The following is a 19,792-nucleotide window of genomic DNA, read 5'->3' on the forward strand; positions in this document are numbered from 1 at the left end:
AGCCACAGGGAAGTGAATCCTGCCAACTGGGATGTCTGGTGGAAACAGACTCTTCCTCAGAGCCTCCAGATGAGAGCCTAGTCCAGCCAACAAACTCATTTCAGTCTGAGAGACAGGGAGCTGAGGAGCCCGTTGAACTTGCCTGAGATTCTGAGCTACAGAATTATGAGATTATACTTGTCTTTTGTTTTATACCACTAAGTTTGTGGTAATTTATTATACAGCAGTAGAAAGCTAATGTAGGCTTATTATAAAAAGATCATTAGCTTCCTAAGATCTTCATAGATCATGCATATTTAGTTAAGAATGACAGTGAGAGACTAATTCAACAGGTCATCATGCAGAAAGCAAGCATGGTTGGCTGCCCAGTCGTGATTTGGATCCTACTACATGCTAATAGAAGAAATGCATTGGGAATAAATACTTCCATAAACAAGGTATAAAATCCTAAACAAAATATTGTGGATTTAGAAATCATACTTTATTAAATCTCCACTTTGCAGGAAAATAGCATTAATAGTGTCAAGTTAGTGGATAGTGAAGCAACTAGATCAGAGAAACCGGCATTCCTAAAGCACCTTATGGAAGCCCCACACCCCGACTCCTGTAAAACTTACCGTGGTCTGAGACATGAGAGAAACATTCATTGAGAAAAACCACTGAGATTTTCATGGTTTATCTCTCCTAGTAGCTGAAGTTTAATAGAACTATTCTTTAAGGGACAAACAAAATCAGCAGAAATTCCCTAAAAGGAGCTAGATAATGGTAACACATTCAAATATCACTCTATATAGTATATGTATTAATGTATTTAGTGGGGTGGAGTGGTGGGTGGAAGAAAACTCATATAACTGAGCTCTATCAGTAAGCTGATAATTTTAATAAGCATTTAGCCTTCCTTAAAATTTTGTATCTATGAGCAACCCATAAGGTTAAGATGGATAAGGCAATGTGATGTTCTACAAAGGATTTAAGAAGAGAAACATGAATGTCAGGGAAACAAGGATTACAATGGATCTTAAGAAATAAATGTGTAGATTCATCCTTTTGTCATATCAGTCAGTACATTAAGGCTATGTGAAAAATTGAAACAAGTATTTTATTAAGATGTAAAATCAATCAGGATTTTAAAACTACCAATTGTATTTAGTCAGTAATGATGAGTGAAAGAGAACACCATTCTTAGACTGAATATTAGAGAACATTTTAAAACACAAGTTCAAGAGACCCTTCTGGTTTTTCCCCTTTAACTCCCAGTGATGTTGGTTTCTTTATGATGTCACCACTCAACATCACTATTTGAATGTACAGTGCTTAAGTTCTGGCAAATCACAAGTGGGGGAGATGTCTGCACCAAGATTGTAAGTCTTCTTGTCAAATTTTATGTTTTAAAACCGTTAAAATGCTTAGTTAACTTTACATTTATTCTCGTTAGTGTAACGTGGTGTTTCTTATATAATTATGCCATTAACACCAGAAGAGTATGTGTTTAGCAGACACATACATTCCCAAGCAACATCACGGGTTGTTTTGATTCAAGACTGAGCTAGTTCATTCACTTCAGTAAGATACATACATTTTTCAATGTGACTCTTCATTTTTTATCATATAGTATTTTGGAACAGATAGAATAAGAGAACTCTTGGCTGTCATTCAAGGATCTCCAGATTTTCATGGAGAATAAAAATAATCAAAATCCATATCAATATTTGTGGTCCACACTGAGACAAACGCACATTCATGGACACACGCATATGCCATTGAATGATTTGGATTTGTTTAAGTATTTTGAGAACCTGATTTCACCTAAGCATAGTGTTTTCAAAGGGATGTCTTAGCTAAAATTCAATTGCAAGAGAATTTGGAGTATGAGGTGGGGAAAAATAATTCAATCGTGGTTTCACAACAGAAAATAAATAAATGTCAGGGCTGGCCCAGTGGCGTAGTGGTTAAGTTTGTGCACTAGGCTTCAGCAGCTGGGGGTTCTCAGGTTCATGTCCTGGGCATGGACCTAGCACTGCTGGTAAGCCACGCTGTGGTGGCATCCCACATAAAATAGAGGAAGATTGGCACAGATGTTAGCTCAGGGCCAATCTTCCTCAAGCAAAAAGAGGAAGATTGGCAACAGATGTTAGCTCAGGGCCAATCATTCTCACAAAAAATAAATAAGTAAATGTCTATATTTCAGATGTGGTAAGTCAGTGAGGTGTTTTTTTTAATGTTTTTATCCACTTTGTTTTTAGTTCTGTTGAAGTTTTTGCTAAAAACACACATTTGCTCATCTATATTTTTCTGGCATAAATTAATAACATAATAGTAGAGACCTGAGAATTCAAAATATTTCTCTAGTTGGCAGTGGCAAGTGCTTATGCATAATAATAATCTATTTAGAGTGATTTTGCATAAATTAATTAAAACCTTTCTTATTTTAATAGCCAGAAAGTAAACTTTGGGACCCATGATAATTACATTCCAGGTAAGAGAGAGTTCAGAATTTTTTAAAAAATTGTATGATTAATTTTAGGGATAAGTGATTGTTATCCTCCATTCAAAGTGATAAAGTAATAGCTGTCATGGAGTATTATTAAAAATCAACTTTTTCAGGGCTGGCCTAGTGGCATAGTGGTTAAGTTTGCATGCTCAGCTTTGGCGACCCATGGTTTGCAGGATCAGATCCAGGGCATGGACCTACATACCCTTATCAAGCAAAGCTCTGATGATGCCTCACATGCAAAATAGAGAAGATTGGCACAGATGTTAGCTCAGGGACAATCTTCCTCAGCAAGAAAAAATAATAATAATAAATAAACTTTTTCTCTTCCAAGATATCTTTTACATGGGCTCAGTGAACACCTTCTAAAGATATTTTGTTTTTAAATCTAAAGAAGATTAAGCCTATATGGTCAGCCACATAATGGTGGACATAGTTACAGGATAGAAATTATACAATCAGATAATCTTACTGTTGAATGATAATGTAGAAAGTGGATAAACAACTTTTCACCCATGTCAGCAACGTCTTCTACTACATTCCTGATAGATTTTATCAGGTTTATAACTGGCAAAAAAGTTCATTACTTGATGAGGCCAGTCAATCAGATTTTGAAGGACTTCATATATCAAGTGATTATCCCTCACATATTGAACCTAAATATGTCTTTCATTCTGTATATTTTCTCATTGATCCTAATTCTGTCTTTAGGAGACTCACAGGACAAGTCTATTTTCTCTTACACACAGTATTATTGCACATATTTAATCACAGTGAGGATATTTCTCTCATGTTCTCAGTGGTAACCTAAATGTCTATAACCATTTCTATTATGGTTTCCAGTTAACTTTACCCTCCCAGTCACAATTCTGTAGGTAATTTGTCAATTTTCTTCATTAATATAACACCTATAACAATGTAGTTCTTGGGTGTATAACATTTACTCTTGTAGCTTGGAAAATGATTACCAACTAAAGAGATCTTAGGTATCAGCATTTAGATTCAATCAAACATTTACTAAATATTTTATAAAAAGTACTGCACTAAGTATTTTGGGGGCTACAGAAGTAGTATTCATATTTTCTCTTCTCAAAATAATTATATGCTAACCAAAAGAGTACAAAGCAAAAATCTAGACTGGAAGAGAGAGAAAGATGAAAAGGAAGCAGCAAAACTGTTTCTTTCCATTTTTATTACAGACCACATTAGTTTCACAATGACTATTTATATAGTTAGCTGTAAAGTTGATCAAAATAGAAAAATCAATTTTTATTTCCTCATATTAATAGAGAATTTCAAACATCACCAAATAAATGAAGTGATAATTTGAATAATTTGTTTATTCACTTACAAGAAATATACTACCTTATGGATTTGAATTCTGGTGAAATCCTATTTTCTCTAAAGTGTATAATATTTTCTTATCTTAGTCAGTGAAGTAAGTAGCAAAACATGGAGTCTTCAACACTCTGTCCTTGGATTTCCCAAACCACCACGGCCAGGAAGAAAAAGGAGATCAATACCTTCCCAAATGCGAGACAATAGAATTCCTGTGAGTATTGACAAGTTCATACAATTTCCCTAGTAATAAACTTGTGAAAGAACATATAGTTATAAAGGTTACAGATCAATGCTGACCAATGAGATTTCTATGATGGAAATATTTTATATCTTTGCACTCCAGTGTGGCTCTTGAACTCCTGAAATCAGACTAGTGTAACTGAGGAATGAAAATTTACGTTTTATTTCAATTCATATGTGGCTTTTAAATACCAAATTTGATAGCATAATTAAAGGTAATTCAAATTCTACTATTTGGAGAAAGATCTATTTTATTTGCATTTCATAGTATAAAAATTACCCTCATTTCACATTAACTACTTGTTCAGAAACCCAAGGTTATAGAAAATATGTATCCAAGGAGCACAAAAATCTGGAGATCCTAATGCTATAGTTAGTATGAACATTCAAAAAATTTCCTCCAAGTGGAGAAACACCCTCATTAGAATTATGGAGTTACATTACAACCTGATGAAGTTTCAATGCTTCCTCATTTCCTGTAACATAAAATTTAGGATTCTGAATATTGGAAGACAAATATTTCCCAATGTTTCTGGAGTCATCATGGGATATGAAAATGTTCAAAGAAAAGCTTTCACATGATAAATGAATCATCAACTGTTGTTCATTTTAGAAAATGTATCCAATCAGTAGTGATCCAGGTTTTTTCTGTCTGCTCATGTTCTTTTCCTTTCTTTTCTTTACTCAATTTATTTTTCTATTTTTTGTTAACATTCTCTCCAAAATTTGTTAATTTTGCAATTATGTTTCTGCAAATTATTGGTTAGACGTTGAAAACAAAATGCACCATTCTGCACAAATTAATGTGCACTGAATGTTGCAGCTTTCATTATTGCAATTTCCTAACTGATAATACTCAATTTATACCTTGTCAAACAGAAGGAGTTTCAGGCTTTTATTTTTAACTATAGGTAGCATTCTAAATTCAGAAGCTTTGAATGTGATGATAGAGACCAGGATATACCTGAACATGAAACTATCAGATATCAGAGAATAATTAGTTTCTGAGTTAGCATAGGAATGGAGAGTAGGCAAGACATCCCAAGAATTCTCAAGAACACAGAGTCCAAAAAAGAAAACCTCTCTTGACTGTGAAGAGAGGTTCTGATATGTCATTAGTTAGTGGGGGTCTCTACCAATTTTAATATGAAATCTTGCGGAAATCACGAAGATCCTCTAAATTGAAATTAGGCCCCAAATTGGGCATGACTATCCATTAGTCCAAAACAGAATGAAATTGGAAAAGCAGAATAAGCTATGAAATCTCCACCTTATCCACAATTTACTAAAATATAAGATCTTTTCATGGTTTAAGTTAAAATCTATTTGATATCTGGTAATAAAGGCTGTGTAAATCACACCCAAGTTGTTCAACATTATTTTAACCAATATTTCAGGAATATGATCAAGACAAATTAAGAGCAGATCGTAGACGACCGTTATGGATGTACCGTTCTTTAATGACAATTTCCGAAGGACCATCTGCTTATTTAGCTGCCAGGAGGCAGCCTCCATCTAAATCAGCTCAACGCCCCAAGAAAGGTGCTGAAGCAGCAGGTGTAAAGCAGCCCTTATCTCCACCAACAGACAAGAAAGATAGAAAAGACAAGAAGGCGGAAAAGAAGCTGAAATCAGACTCAGAAACAGAACCAACAGCTTTACCGGAGGTGGAAAACAAAGATTCAAAGAAAGCCAAGGATATAGAAAGAGGAACTAAAGGCAAAACAGACACTGGAAAAATGGATGGCAAAAAAGATAAACGTTCAAAGAAGGGTGAAGAGTCAGCTACAGAATCTGAGGATGAGAAAAAAGGTGCAGAGAAGGATAAGGATAAGAAAGAAGACAAAAAGAAATCCAGTCAGAAAGGTGGTGAATCGAAGGACAAGAAAGATGCAAAGGGGAAGGGGAGTAAAAGGGATAAGAAAGATGCAAGGAAGCCCAGTAAGACAGATAGCAAATCAAAGGATTCCAAAACAGATACTGACACAGAATCTGCTGATGCAAAGAAGGATGCAAAGAAGGGCGCAAAGAAGGATGCAAAGAAGGGCAAGTAGGCCTTGGATAATAATTCAAAAGCATATTTGATAAAACAATTTTAATAGTCTGAAACTGAATCTATGAGTGTAAATGGGAGTTCAAAGAATGAACTAAATAATTTTTTTTAAATGAGGCAAAGAAGAATACAAAGAAAGACTCAGAAGCTCCGTTAAAAATGTAAGAAATGTTATAAAAAGTTCAGACACAACTCAATGACGGACTTGGAAGATATTTGTGCTAAATTTGGAGATATAAAGGATTCAGTGAAAGACCCCTAGAAAGATTCAAAGAAGAATATTCAAATAAGGACATAGAAGTTAATCATGCTGAATCTGTTGATATTAAAAATAAAATCAACAAAGACTTCAAAAAAATCCAAGGAGGGGTAGGTTGAATCCATAGATTCAAACAGTCTCAAGTTGCATCCACGGTTTTAAATAAAGAACCATACAAGTCATGAGAGGAAGATAAACAAATTTCAGAAAGTCTACTTTCAAATAAATAAGAGTACAACTTAAAGGTAGCATTCCTCAAAAAGAAAAAAAAGGAAAACATTATTCCTTCCTTGTGAACTTATACCACCATCTCTGAAGTTTAAACAGCCACAACTAGGTGGATGGATGTTGAATGTTCCACTTCCAAGCTCAGATAAACACAATTGGTAAGTCAGTTTTGTTTTCTTTTAAACCAAGTAGGAATAAACCATAATGGAATCAATATAAAGGTTTGAATTGACATGTACCATTCTTATGAAATCTCTGTAATCTGCTGACTAGACTTTTACTAGCATTTTATCAACTTTGGGTTTTCTCATTATAAGAAATAGTTGAAGAATTTAGTCGAAACTCAACGTGAATGAAGATTCAGAAAGTGTCTGTGAAAAGGGTAAGGGAAGAACAGTTATTTATTGTGAGGTAGAAGAGACTGACACGACATATGATAACTTTAACAATTACTTATTGAGAGGTTTTTTTCTTTAGAAGAAAATAGTGGAAAACTTCTCTCCATTTAAGGAAGGATGAAAATCTAAATTGTCCAAATTACCAATTAAATGAAGCATATTAAACAGATTCCTGATAAATTGCTAAATGTGTATACAAAATCGAATTAACCAGAATTCAACAGAATCTATGAGTGAAAATATCTATGTGATATTATTTAGATGTGAGCACAATTAACTTTATATCTTTATAACTATATTAAACATTTTGTGATCCATAACTCCTGTTAACGTGAAGAAAAATAAAAAACAACACAAAGCAAAGTGCAAAACCTTGGACTTCCTAATTAATGGCAATTAAATCTTTTCTGATTTAAAATATTCCCTCTCAGATAAACTCAACATTGTTGCAAAACTTGCTAAGTGATTTTCTCTCCCCTTTATCCTTCCCATATAAACTCTTGGATGCAAGATGAAACTTCTCCTTGATATTAAAGGAAGGGACTCCTATTTCACATGCTCTCGAGAGCTAGCTTTCTATAAACAGTGAGGTTGTTTCCTCTGCTCTTTAAACGTTGGTCCCTGTCCCCCTACATCAACTACTCAAGGCTCAATGGCTACTGTAACTCATGGTCTTCCAGGCAGCCCTACCTTGCTGATTTCGATCAGCTGTAATGACAGAGTCAAATCCTGCCCTGCTGTTCTCCTCTCTCCCTTCCAGGAAATTCCTCATTCTCCTTCTGCTTTTAGTAAAATTCTATAGTCTGATGTTCAAACTTTTCTGGAAATGTCAGCATCTCTGAGAATTTGAGGAATCATTTTAAATCTCCCTTTTCTTCTGAAAAGACAAAGCTCTTAAGATTATTTTCTAACATGCTATTCAAAGGTCAAGTTTTAGATTCAAATTTAGTGTATAATGAAAGGACAATTGAGCTTCTGCCTTTACTTTCTATTGATATGCATCAAGGTCACCAGGAACCTTCACACAACCAAATTCAAGAGCAGTGTCTTTTATCTAAACCTCTCTTCTCTTTTCTGTCGGTATATTTCTCTGAGTTATTCCATCCATTCACGTGACTTTATATACCTTTCTTATTCTGTTGAATCCTACATTTTAAACCCAGTACTGACTTCTCCACTCAGCTCCAAATTCATATATCCAAATATCAAACTGAAGCATCTACTTGACTCTCTTCCAGACATCTCCAAATTAACATGCCCAAAGATAACTCTTAATATCACCCCCCCCGAAACTTGTTTTTCCCCCTAGTTTTCACTAACTCAGTAAATGATGTTGACGTCTAACCTCTGACTCAATCCAAAATTGGTTGGTCATTCATATTCCTTTTTCTTCACCCTGCTCATCTGTTAGTAAGTCCTGCCTACCTCCAAAATATTTGAACTGGTCTACTTTGCTCTATTTCTACCACTTCCACACCAGAAGTCCAATCAGCCATGATGTCTCACATGGAAACCCCAAAAGCCTCCTAAATGCAAGTGAAGACCCCTATTTCTCCACCACATCCCCTCATATCCCATTCTCAGCACAGAAATCATCATGCTCCTCATTATTCTAAACCTTCTAGTGTATCAATGTCACATTTAGCATAAACTTTTCTTTTGCTCTGGTTTATAAGGCCTTTAATCATTTGGCTGCTGACCACTTCTCTGCCCTCATTTGGTACCAAAATTGTCTACCATGCTCTTGTCACACTGGATTTCTCTCTATATTTAATTACACAGATCATTATGGTATCAAGGCTTCCCACTTGTTCCCTCTGCCTACAACAAAATTCTCCTAGAACTTTACATTGCTGACTCCTTCAAATTATTCATTCTCAGCTTAAATTTTACCTATCCAGACATTTTTAATATGTTTAATTTTTTAGAGAAGTTTTAGATTCACAAAAGAAAAATTTGTCAGAAGGTACAAAGATTTCCCATATACCCCTGCACCTGCACATGCATAGCTTCCCCTACTATCAACATCCCTCAACAGGGTAGTACATTTATTACAAGTGATGAACCTACATTGACTAACATTATCACCTAAAGCCCATAGTTTACATCAGGGTTCACTCTTGATGGTGTACATCCTATGTGTTTTTAAAAATAAATAATGACATATATCCACCATAATGGTATCATACAGAGTAATCTCACTGTCCTAAAAATCCTCTGTGCTCTGCTGATTCATCCCACCCTTTCCTGTTACCACTGCAACCACTGGATTTTTACTGTCTCCAGAGTTTTTCCTTTTCAAGACTGTCATATAGTTGGAATCATAGGACATGTATCCTTTTCAGAAGGGCTCCTTTCATTTAGTAATATGTGCTTGAGCTTCTTCCATGTCTTTTCATGGCTTGATAGTTCATTTCTTTTTAGTGCTGAATAATATTCCATTGTCTATATGTGCCACAGTTTATTTATCCATTCACCTACTAAAAGACATCTTGGTTGATTCTATATTTTTGCAGTTATGAATAAAGCTGCTATAAACATCCATGTGCAGGTTTTGGCATGGACATAAGTTTTCTACTACTTTGGGTAAATATGCTAGAGTGCAATTGCTGGATTGTATGATAAGAATATATTTAGTTTTGTAACAATACTGTATTGTATACTTACAAATTCACTAAGAGGGTAGATCTTATGTTAAGTGTTCTTATCACACAAAACATGATAATATAAAAAGAGAGTGGGATGAAACTTTTGGAGGTTATGTATATGTTTATGGCATAGATTGTGGTGATGGTTTCACAGGTGTATACTCATCTCCATACTCATCAAGTCATCAAGTTGTATACATTACATATGTACAGCATTTTGTATGTTCAAAAAATGAAAGATATATATATACACACATATATAATATATATCCATACACACACACACATACATACACACATACATACAAAAGAAAGCTCCAAATTTTCTCTTATACTGGCTGTACCACTTTACATTCCCAAAAGCAGTGAATGAGAGTTCCTATTGACCTACATCTTCCCCAGCATTTGGTGTTACATTTTGGATTTGGGCCATTCTAATAGGTGCACAGTTGTATCTCGTTGTTTTGGTTTGCATCTTCCTGATAACATATAATGTGAAGCATCTTTTCATATGCTTATTTGCCATTTGTATATCTTCTTTGGTGAGGTGTCTGTTAAGACCTTCAGCTTATTTTTAAATCAGATCTTTCTTTACTTATTGTTGAGTTTTAAGAATTCTTTGTATATTTTGGATAATAGTCCTTTATCAGATATGTCACTTACAAATATATTCTCCCAGTCTGTGGCCTTTTTATTTTCTAGATTGTGTCCTTAACAGAGCAGATTTTTTTTTTAATTCTAATGAAGTCTAGCTTATCAGTTCTTTCATCAATTGTGCTTTGGTGTCTAATAAGTCATCACCAAACCCAACTTCCTCTAGATTTTCTCCTATGTTATCTTACAGGAATTTGATCATTTTAATTTTTCATTTAAATCTGTGGTCCATGTTGTTCCAGACATGTTTCACTGTCCAACCTCTCATTGTTCACTTCCCTATTATGCAGATACTTCTATCCTCTAACATACTTTATTTTTCTATGTAAGGTGTACAACTGTTTGTCTATGTTTATCTATTTTCTAATGTAATATATCTATCATATACCTATCTATCTAATCTAAATCACATATTGCATATTGCCTGTCTCCCTCTATAAAATAAACCTCCGCTAGGGGAGGAAATTATATGACTTATTTACAGTTGCATCTTCAGTGCGAAGAACTATCTCAAACATGTATGTACACTCATTAATCACATGTGAGGTAAAGGAATAAATACAATTTGGAGTACCTAGTGGAAATAATGACTGACTTGGGGTGGGCCTCTCCAAAATCCCAAACCAAAACATACCAGTCTTAGCAAAGTCAAACTGAATAATTATTAGTGTCCTTTTGGAAAGGGAAAAGTTCCAAAGAAGGTTGTTTTGATAGTTTGTGGCCATTTGGAAAGCAGGGTACAATGTACTCTTATTCTGATGTGATGACATATGGAAAATGTATAAACTATGCTGCAATTCTAAAGTTGTATCTATACATGCTAGTAAAACATTTTTTTCTCCCTGACCAATTTTGTTTATTTTTGAATTTGTTATCTATCTATTGCATATAATGATGACTACTGAATGCTGCAAGATTCCTAATTATGGAACAAGGATTTATTTATGTTCTTTATTAACGTGAGAGCATGGATTTCTACATGTTATGTTGTTCTGTTGTGTTTAGAAAAGTTATTGTGGCTTCTTCAAATTTTTATCATTTTATAATTTTTACTTTTATAGTACTGTTGATGCAAAATAACAAATAACCATTCTAGAGGTAAGAGAAATAAGATGTTTTGCTTGAGCCAGAGTGAGGATTATAACCTGGGAAGGACTCTTCCAGAAAGGAATAAAGCATTCTGGAGAAGCATGGTTTTCAGTACAGTCTTATATCTTTTTAGAACAAAGGACATACGTTAAACACACCCAGAATATATTTTCATCAAAGTTTCAAGAGGCATTTAGTTGCAAATTAGCAGGTCAACATGACCCTGATGTCAGGGAAGGGACTAATACAGGCTTTACCAACAGGGTGTAGGAGGGGAAGTATGCATTCTTATCTTAAGAGAGAGCATTCCTTACTTTAATGGTTAAAGTAGATGTACAACGTATGTTTGATAGACCATAAGTCAAGCTTCCTTAGTTCAAGCTGAATCAATTTTGAGCTCAAATAGTTTCCCCGTATACCTCAATACGTGAAAATCTCTTGTCACTACTTGTGCTTACAATAGCATTTGAAAAAAGAATACAGAAATAGACAAAGAATAGACCAAATTCCTCTTTTTCTCCACTCCCACCCCCAACTGGTAATTCATATATCTTTTTAAAAAATAACTTTCCAATTGTTTGTCAATTTATTTGAATTGCTTGTCATATTATTGAATTGTAGAAAGTTCTTTATTGAAGAGACGCTATTTGCTTTCTTTTGAAGAGAGAGAAAAGGAGAGAGGGCAAAATTGTTTATTGAACAAAAAGCAAGATATGCATTTTTCTTTCTCTAAGTTAAAATTCCTTCATCTCTAGAATGTGGTATTGAACTAGGTGATATAAAATTGAAGCTGGTGGGCCTACAGTGAAAGAAGGGTGAAGAATACAAAAATAGGTATCCTCTTTAACTTCACTGCCTTAAGATACTCTCAAACTGTTCCCTTTTCTGCCCAGAAACGAGAATTATTCTTTTCGCATTTGAAAGGAGATAAAGCTCACAGAGTACTGCCCACAAGATTCTAATTCTGCAGTTTCTATTTAACTCATAAGGATGTGGCCCAATCTCATTTCACAAGGTTCCTCTCAATGTAACTATATTCCATCTCAAATGGTTAGCTCAACTTGGGAGTTATGTTACCTACTTTCATACTCTTCCTATTTATAGACTGGAATAAATAAGTAAAAAAAAAATATTTCTCACTACATAAGAGAAATTATTTTATTCCCTCCAAAATCCAGGGGAAAAAGTACAGGTGTAGCTTTTTGAGTCTTCATGCGCAGTTCTGATTTCTGATCTAAGGTACTAAATTCTTCTGTAAGGCCAACTAGGATCAGCTAAAAATGACTTTACTCACAACTTTAGATCCTGACCTATGGCAGAGAATTTTAGCATTTTTCCAAAGCTGTATTTTAGGACCCAAATGTGAATTTTGAGTTCTGACTGTTGGAAATATATGGAAATGATTAAAGTAAAAAGTTTAAAATTGCAACTCAAATGCAGAGACCATTAGTTAAGTATAGATTGTTTCTCTGAACTTTTTTTGCGTGATCTCCTTCATAGTAAAGCCAAGAGAGAGGTGAAACAGGATACGAGATAAATTCAAAGGCAGAGATCCATGTATGGGACAAAAACCTACACAATAATCCTGCCATATGTTTCAATACTCAATTTAGACTTTTCATCACAAAATTTGTATGTGGAAGACATTTTTCCTCTTTTACTGATTAATTTTGCCTTGTGTAAACTTAAAGCAGTAAAAAGGAAATACAGATGTTAAAGAATTGCTACTCTTGTAGGCTTGTTGATCAGTGAATATATGACTCAATCACTACAAAGACTTCAAGTGATAAAGGTTTTCAGATGTGACTAAAGTCACAGAACAAATGTAATAAAACAAAAACAAATCTTGTCTTTAGAAATGAACGTGTACTGAAAGAAATATGTAAGACCTCTGGACTCCTTAGGTGGAAAATTAAAGTGATCCAATAGATCATTATTTAGTCCTATCTAATATAAAATTCTATAAATACTCCATAATATGACTCATCATCAGCAATGGTATGGGTATTTGCAAGGTGTTTTTGATTTGACTTCTTTTTTCTCTCTGTATGTGTGTGTGTCTATGCGATATTGTCAATATCACAGAACAAGAAAGAAAATATGTTAAAAGTGTGTGTCATGAAAAATTAAATAACTGATTGACTTGAATACTGTGTAAGAACTCTGTTTTATGTAAAACAGAACAAACATCATATTATGCCCAACAAAATATAGACACCAATTTTCTGAAACTATGCAAACCATTAGATATTACCAATTTTATGTCTTACACTTAAGTCTTTAATCCATTCTAAGTTAATTTTTTGTGTATAATGTAAGTGAGATAAGGGTCCAGTTTCATTCTTTTGTGCGTGAATATTCAGTCCTTCTAACAACATTTGTTGAAGAGATGATCTTTTCTCCATTATATATTCTTGGTACCCTTGTCAAAGCTCAGTTGGTGTGGATTTATTTCTGGGCCTTCTATTCTGTTCTACCTGTCAATATGTCTGTTTTTATGCAAGTATCATACCGTTTTAATTACTGTAGCTTTCTGATATATTTTGAAATCAGAACATTGATTCTTCTAGATTTTTTCTTCTTTCTCACAATGGTTTTGGCTATTTGGGTCTTTTATGATTACATATGAATAGTAGGATTGTTCTTCCTATTTTTGTAAGAAGTGTCATTGGGATGCTGGCCTGGTGGCGTAGCAGTTAAGTTCACATACTCTGCTACAGTGGCCTGGGGTTCGCTGGCTTGGATCCTGGGTGTGGACCTATGCACTGCTTATCAAGCCATGCTGTGGCAGGCATCCCACACATAAAGTACAGGAAGATGGGCATGGATGTTAGCTCAGGGCCAATCTTCCTCAAAAAAGAAAAAGTCATTGGGATTTTCATAGAGATTGAATTGAATCTGTAGATTGCATTGGGTAAAATAATCAGTTTAACAATATTAAGTCTTCCAATTCATGAACATGAGATGCTTTCCATTTTTTTGTGTTTAATTTCTTTCATTAATGTTTTATAGTTTTCACCGTACATGTCTTTCACGTCCGTAGTTAAGTTTATTCCTAAATATATTATTCTTTTTGATACTATTGTAATAGGACTGTTTTCTTAATTTGCTTTTCATATAATTTGTTGTCATGGAAACAACTGATTTTTCTATGTTGATTTTGTATCTTACCAAATTTCTCAATTTATTTATTAATTCTAATAGGGTTTTGTGGAGTCTTCCAGGTTTTCTACATACCAAATCACGTGATCTGCAAGCAGAGATAATTTTACTTATTCCTTTATGATTTGGAAGCCTTTCATTTTTTTTCTTGCCTAATTACTCTAACTGGGACTTCTAGCACAATGTTGAATAGAAGTGGCAAAAGTAGGCATCCTTGCCTTGTTCCAGATCTTAGAGGAAAAGCTTTATGTTTTCAGGTTGAGTATGATGTTGGCTGTGGGATTTTCATATATGGCCTTTATTATGTTGAGGAAAATTCCTTCTATATCTAGTTTTCCAAGAGTTTTTAGCAGGAAAGGATGTTGAATTTTGTCAAATTCTCCTTCTACATCTATTGAAATGATCATGTGATTTTTGTGATTTATTCTGATAGTGTTATGTATCATGTGAATTGTCTTGTGTACATTGAAACATCCTTGCATCCAGAGATAAATTCCACTTGATCATGGTGTATGATCCTTTTAATGTGCTGTTTAATTTGGTTGGACAATATTTTGTTGAGGAATTTTGCATCTATGTTCATCAGAGAGATTGGTCTGTAGATTTATTTTCTTGTGTCTTTATCTGGCTTTGGTATCAAAGTAATTTTGGCCTCATAAAATGAGTTTGCAATTATTTCATCCTCTTCTATTTATTGGAAGAGTTTGAGAAGGATTGGTGTTAATTCTTCTTTAAAAGTTTGATATGATTCACCAGAGAAGACATCTGGTCCTGGGTGTATTTTTGTTGGGAAGTTTTTGATTACTGATTCAATCTCTTTACCTAGTATTGATCTGTTCAGATTTTCTGTACCTTCATGATTCAGTCTCACTAGGCTGTCTATTTCTAGGAATTTCTCCACTCTTCTAAGTTATGCAGTATGTTGGTTCATATTCCAACAGCATTTGCTCACTTTGTGTATCTGTGTCACATTTTGGGAATTCTTATAATATTTCAAACTTTTTCATTATTATATTGTTTATGGTGGTCTGTGATCAGTGATCTTTGAGGTTACTATTGTAATTGTTTTGGGACATCACGAACCACATTCATATACAACAAACTTTATTGATAAGTGTTGTCTGTGTTCCTGCTGCTCCATTGACCAGCCATTCCCCCATTTCACCCACTTTTCCTCAGGCCTCCCTATTACCTGAGACATAACAATGTTGAAATTAGGCCAAGTAATAAACTTACAATGGCCTCTAAGTACTCAAGTGAAAGGAAGAGTTGCATATCTCTCACTTTAAATGAAAAGTTAGAAATAATTAAGCTTAGTGAAGAAGCCATGTCCATAGCCAAGATAGGCCAAAAGGTAAGCCTCTTGCTTCAGCCAAGTTTTGAATGCAAAGGAAAAGTTCTTTAAGGAAATTAAAAGTGCTACTCCAGTGAACACAGGAATGACAAAAAAGAGAAACAATCTTATTGCTAATGTGGAGAAAATTTTAGCGGTCTGGAGAGAAGACCAAAACAGCCACAACATTCCCTTAAAACAAAGCCTAATCCAGAGCAAAGCCCTAACTCTCTTCAATTCTATGAAGGCTGACAGAGGAGAGGAGGCTGCAGAGGAAAATATTGAATCTAGCAGAGGTTGATCCATGAGGTTTAAAGAAAGAAGCCAGCTCCATAACATAAAGTGCAAGGTGAAGCACCAACTGCTGATCTAGAAGCTGTAGTAAGTTATCCAGAAGATCTAGCTAAGGTAATTAATGATGGTGACTATAGTAAAAAGTGAATTTTCTATGTAGATGAAAAATCCTTATATTGGAAGAAGACGCCATCTAATACTTTCATAGCTAGAGAGGAGAAGTCAATGCCTGGCTCCAAAGCTTCAAAAGACAGGCTGACTCTCTTGTTAGGGGATAATGCAACTTTTAAGTTAAAGCCAGTGCTCATTTACCATTCCAAAAATCCTAGGACCCTTAATAATTATGCTAAATTATACTCTGGCTGTGCTCTATAAATAGAACAACAAAGGTTGGAAGACAGGGCATTTGTTACAACATGGTTTACTGAATATTTTAAGCCTACTTGAGACCTACTGCTCAGAAAACAGATTCCTTTACAAATATTACTGCTGATTTACAATACATCTGGTCAACCAAGTGCTCAGATGGAGATGGACAATGAGATTAATGTTGATTTCATGACCACTAACAGAACATCATTCTGGAGCCCATGGGTTAAGGAGTAACATCTACTTTTAAGTATTATCATTTAAAAAATACATTTTGTAAGGCTATAGCTGCCATAGATAGTGATTCCTCTGATGGATCTGGGCAAAGTAAATTGAAAACCTTCTGGAAAGGAGTCACCATTCAGTTGTTGCTTTTCAGAACATTTGTGGTTTATAGGAAGAGGTCAAAATATCAACATTAACAGGAATTTTGGAAGAAGTTGATTCTAACCCTCATGGATGCCTTTGACGAGTTCAAGACTCTAGTGGAGGAAGTTATTGCAGATGTGGTGGAAATAGCAAGAGAACAAGAATTAGAAGTGAAGCCTGAAGAGGTGACTGAATTGCTGCAATCTCATGATAAAACTTTAAGAGATGAGAATTTGCTTCTTATGGATGAGCAAAGAAAGTGGTTTCTTGAGATGGAATCTACTCCTGGTGAAGATTGTTGAAATGACAATATAGGTTTAAATTATTACATAAACTTAGCTGATAAAGCAATGGCAGAGTTTGAGAGGATTGGCTTCACTTTTGAAAGACGTTCTACTGTGAGTAAAGTGCTACCAAATAGCATCACATGCTACATAGAAATAAATCACTAAAGAAGAGTTGACTGATGTGGCAAACTTCATTGTTGCACTATTTTAAGAAACTGCCACAGATACCCCAACCCTCAGCAATCACCACCCTAATCAGTCACAGGCATCAACCTTGAGGCAAGACCCTCCACCAACAAAAGATTATGACTTGCTGAAGTCTCAGATGACGTTGGCATTCTTTTTTAGCAATAAAGTATTTTTTAGTTAAGATACATACATTGTTATTTTAGACATAATTCTATTGCATGCTTAATAAACAACAATATAGTGTAAATATAGCTTTTGTGTGCACTGAAAAACCAAAAAACTCGTGTGATTCATTTTATTACAATATTTTCTTTATCATGGTAGTCTGGAACCAAACCAGCAATATTTCTGAAGTATGTCTACAATTGTTCATAACAGTCCCTTATGAACCTTTTTATTTCTGAAGCATCCCTTATAACGTCTCCTCTTTCATTTCTGATCTTATTTGTCTTCTCTCTTGTTTTCTTACTATAGTCAAAAGTTTCAAGACTGTTTATCTTTGCAAAAACCAGCTAAATTGATTTTTCTTCATCATATTTTATCATTATTTCTGCTCTAATATTATTATTTCTACCTTCTGCTAACTTTGGGCTTAGTTTGTTGTTCTTTTTCTAGTTCATTGATGTGTGAAGTTAGGTTGTTTAAGATCTTTCTTCTTTTTTAATGTAGGTGTTTACTGCTACAGATGTTGCTGTCAGTGCTGCTTTTGCTACATCCTATATATTGGGTATGTTGTCTTTTTGTTTTCATTTGTCTTGAGATATTTTGTAATTTCCCTTTTGAGTTCTTCATTGACCCACTTGCTGTTCAGGTATGTGTTATTGAATTTCCACACGTTTGTGAATAAACCTATGCATATACAATCCATCACTCTTTGACAAAGATGCCAAGAATACACGATGAGGAAATGATAGTCTCCAATAAATGGTGTCAAGAAAACTGGCTATCCACATGCAAAAGAATGAAATTAGACCCATATCATACACCATACACAAGCATTAGCTCAAAATGGCTTAAAGACCTAAAGATAAGACCTGAAAGTGTGACTCTCCTAAGAAAAAAACATAGGCAAAACTTTATGACATTGGTCTTGGCAACGATTTCTTGAATGTGGTAGTAAGACAAATCAACAAAAGTAAAAATTATACAAAGGGACTGCATCAAACTTAAAATCTTCTGCACAGCAAAGCAAACAATCAACAGAGTAAGGAGGCAACTTATGGAATGGAAGAAAATATTTACAAATGATATAACTTATAAGGAGTTAATATTAAAAATATAAGGAACTCCTACAACTCAGTAGCAAAAAATCAAATAGCTCATTTAAGAAATTTCCCATGGACTTGAAAAGATTTCTCCTAAGAAAATATACAACAGCGAGCAGGCATATGAAAACATCCTCAACATCCCTAATCATCAGGGAAATGCAATCAAATATTTAACTAAATATCACCTCACACCTGTTAAGATGGCTATTATCAGAAAAACAAAAGATAATAAGTGTTGGTGAAGATGTGGAGGCATGGAACCCTTGTACACTGTTGATTTGAATGTAAAATGGTGTCACTACTATGTAAAATGCTATGGAAGTTCCTCAAAAAATTAAAAATAGAACTACCATATGATCCAGCCACCCCACTCTTAGGTATATAGCCAAAAGAATTGAAAACAGATCTCAAAGAGATATCTGCACTCCCATGTTCATTGTAGAATTATTCACAATAGCCGAAATGTAGAAACAACCTAAATGTCTATCGATAAATGGATGGACAGGGAAATGTGATATATACATACAATGGAATTCTATTTCTTCTTTAGAAAGAAGGAAATCCTGTGATATCTGATGACGTGGTTGAACCTGGAGGACATTAAGCGTCTGTCACAGGATGACAAATACCACGTGATTCCACTTATACAAAACATACACAATAGTCAGACTCAAAAAAAACAGTAGAATAGTGGTTGCCAGCAGATGGAGGGAGAGAGAAATGAGGAGTTGCTGTTCAACAGCTAAGTTTCAGGTATGTAACTTTCATTAAACAAGATGGATAAGTTCTAGAGATCTGCACTACATCATATGTATATGGTTAACAATACTGTATTGTGTACCTAAAAAGTTCTCAAGAGGGTAGATCTCACGTTAAACGTTTTTACCACAAAATAAGAAGAAAAACTTAATGGATTATATAGCTAACCTTGGAAGTGGTGACCCCTCCACTACAGAATCTGTCATTCGTACCTTTTTTTGGAAAAGTACTTTTCCTGGTTTCTCAACTTTTGCCCATTCCTTATCATATTCTTTTTAGATCAAATTTTCTCGAGTCTTGGATTTTCTAAATTCTACAAATATTTTGACAGATGAAATCTGAGAGATTATCTCTAATACCT

The 19,792-nt window shown here is 34.4% G+C and overlaps 1 protein-coding gene across 7 annotated transcripts in view; it reads left to right on the top strand.

The window, feature by feature from the left end:
* The first annotated feature begins 1,284 nt into the window (after window positions 1–1,284).
* Window positions 1,285–19,792, top strand: part of LOC100062753 (cylicin-2) — a 44,924-nt gene continuing 26,416 nt past the window's right edge. Inside the window, exons 1-7 of one of the 7 annotated variants that reach the window (XM_070251880.1) lie at window positions 1,285–1,361; window positions 2,436–2,476; window positions 3,922–4,043; window positions 5,470–6,770; window positions 11,228–11,271; window positions 18,074–18,131; window positions 19,223–19,425. In XM_070251880.1, the coding sequence (XP_070107981.1) occupies window positions 1,345–1,361; window positions 2,436–2,476; window positions 3,922–4,043; window positions 5,470–6,126 (837 nt within the window). In that variant the 5' untranslated portion in view covers window positions 1,285–1,344 and the 3' untranslated portion in view covers window positions 6,127–6,770; window positions 11,228–11,271; window positions 18,074–18,131; window positions 19,223–19,425. The remainder of the gene's footprint in view (window positions 1,362–2,435; window positions 2,477–3,921; window positions 4,044–5,469; window positions 6,771–11,227; window positions 11,272–18,073; window positions 18,132–19,222; window positions 19,426–19,792) is intronic. The other 6 variants (XM_023629791.2, XM_023629789.2, XM_023629787.2 and 3 more) reach the window with 6 other exon arrangements.

This window comes from Equus caballus, chromosome 25 (genome assembly GCF_041296265.1).
Source record: "Equus caballus isolate H_3958 breed thoroughbred chromosome 25, TB-T2T, whole genome shotgun sequence".
In the NCBI taxonomy this organism is placed as follows: Eukaryota; Metazoa; Chordata; class Mammalia; order Perissodactyla; family Equidae; genus Equus; species Equus caballus.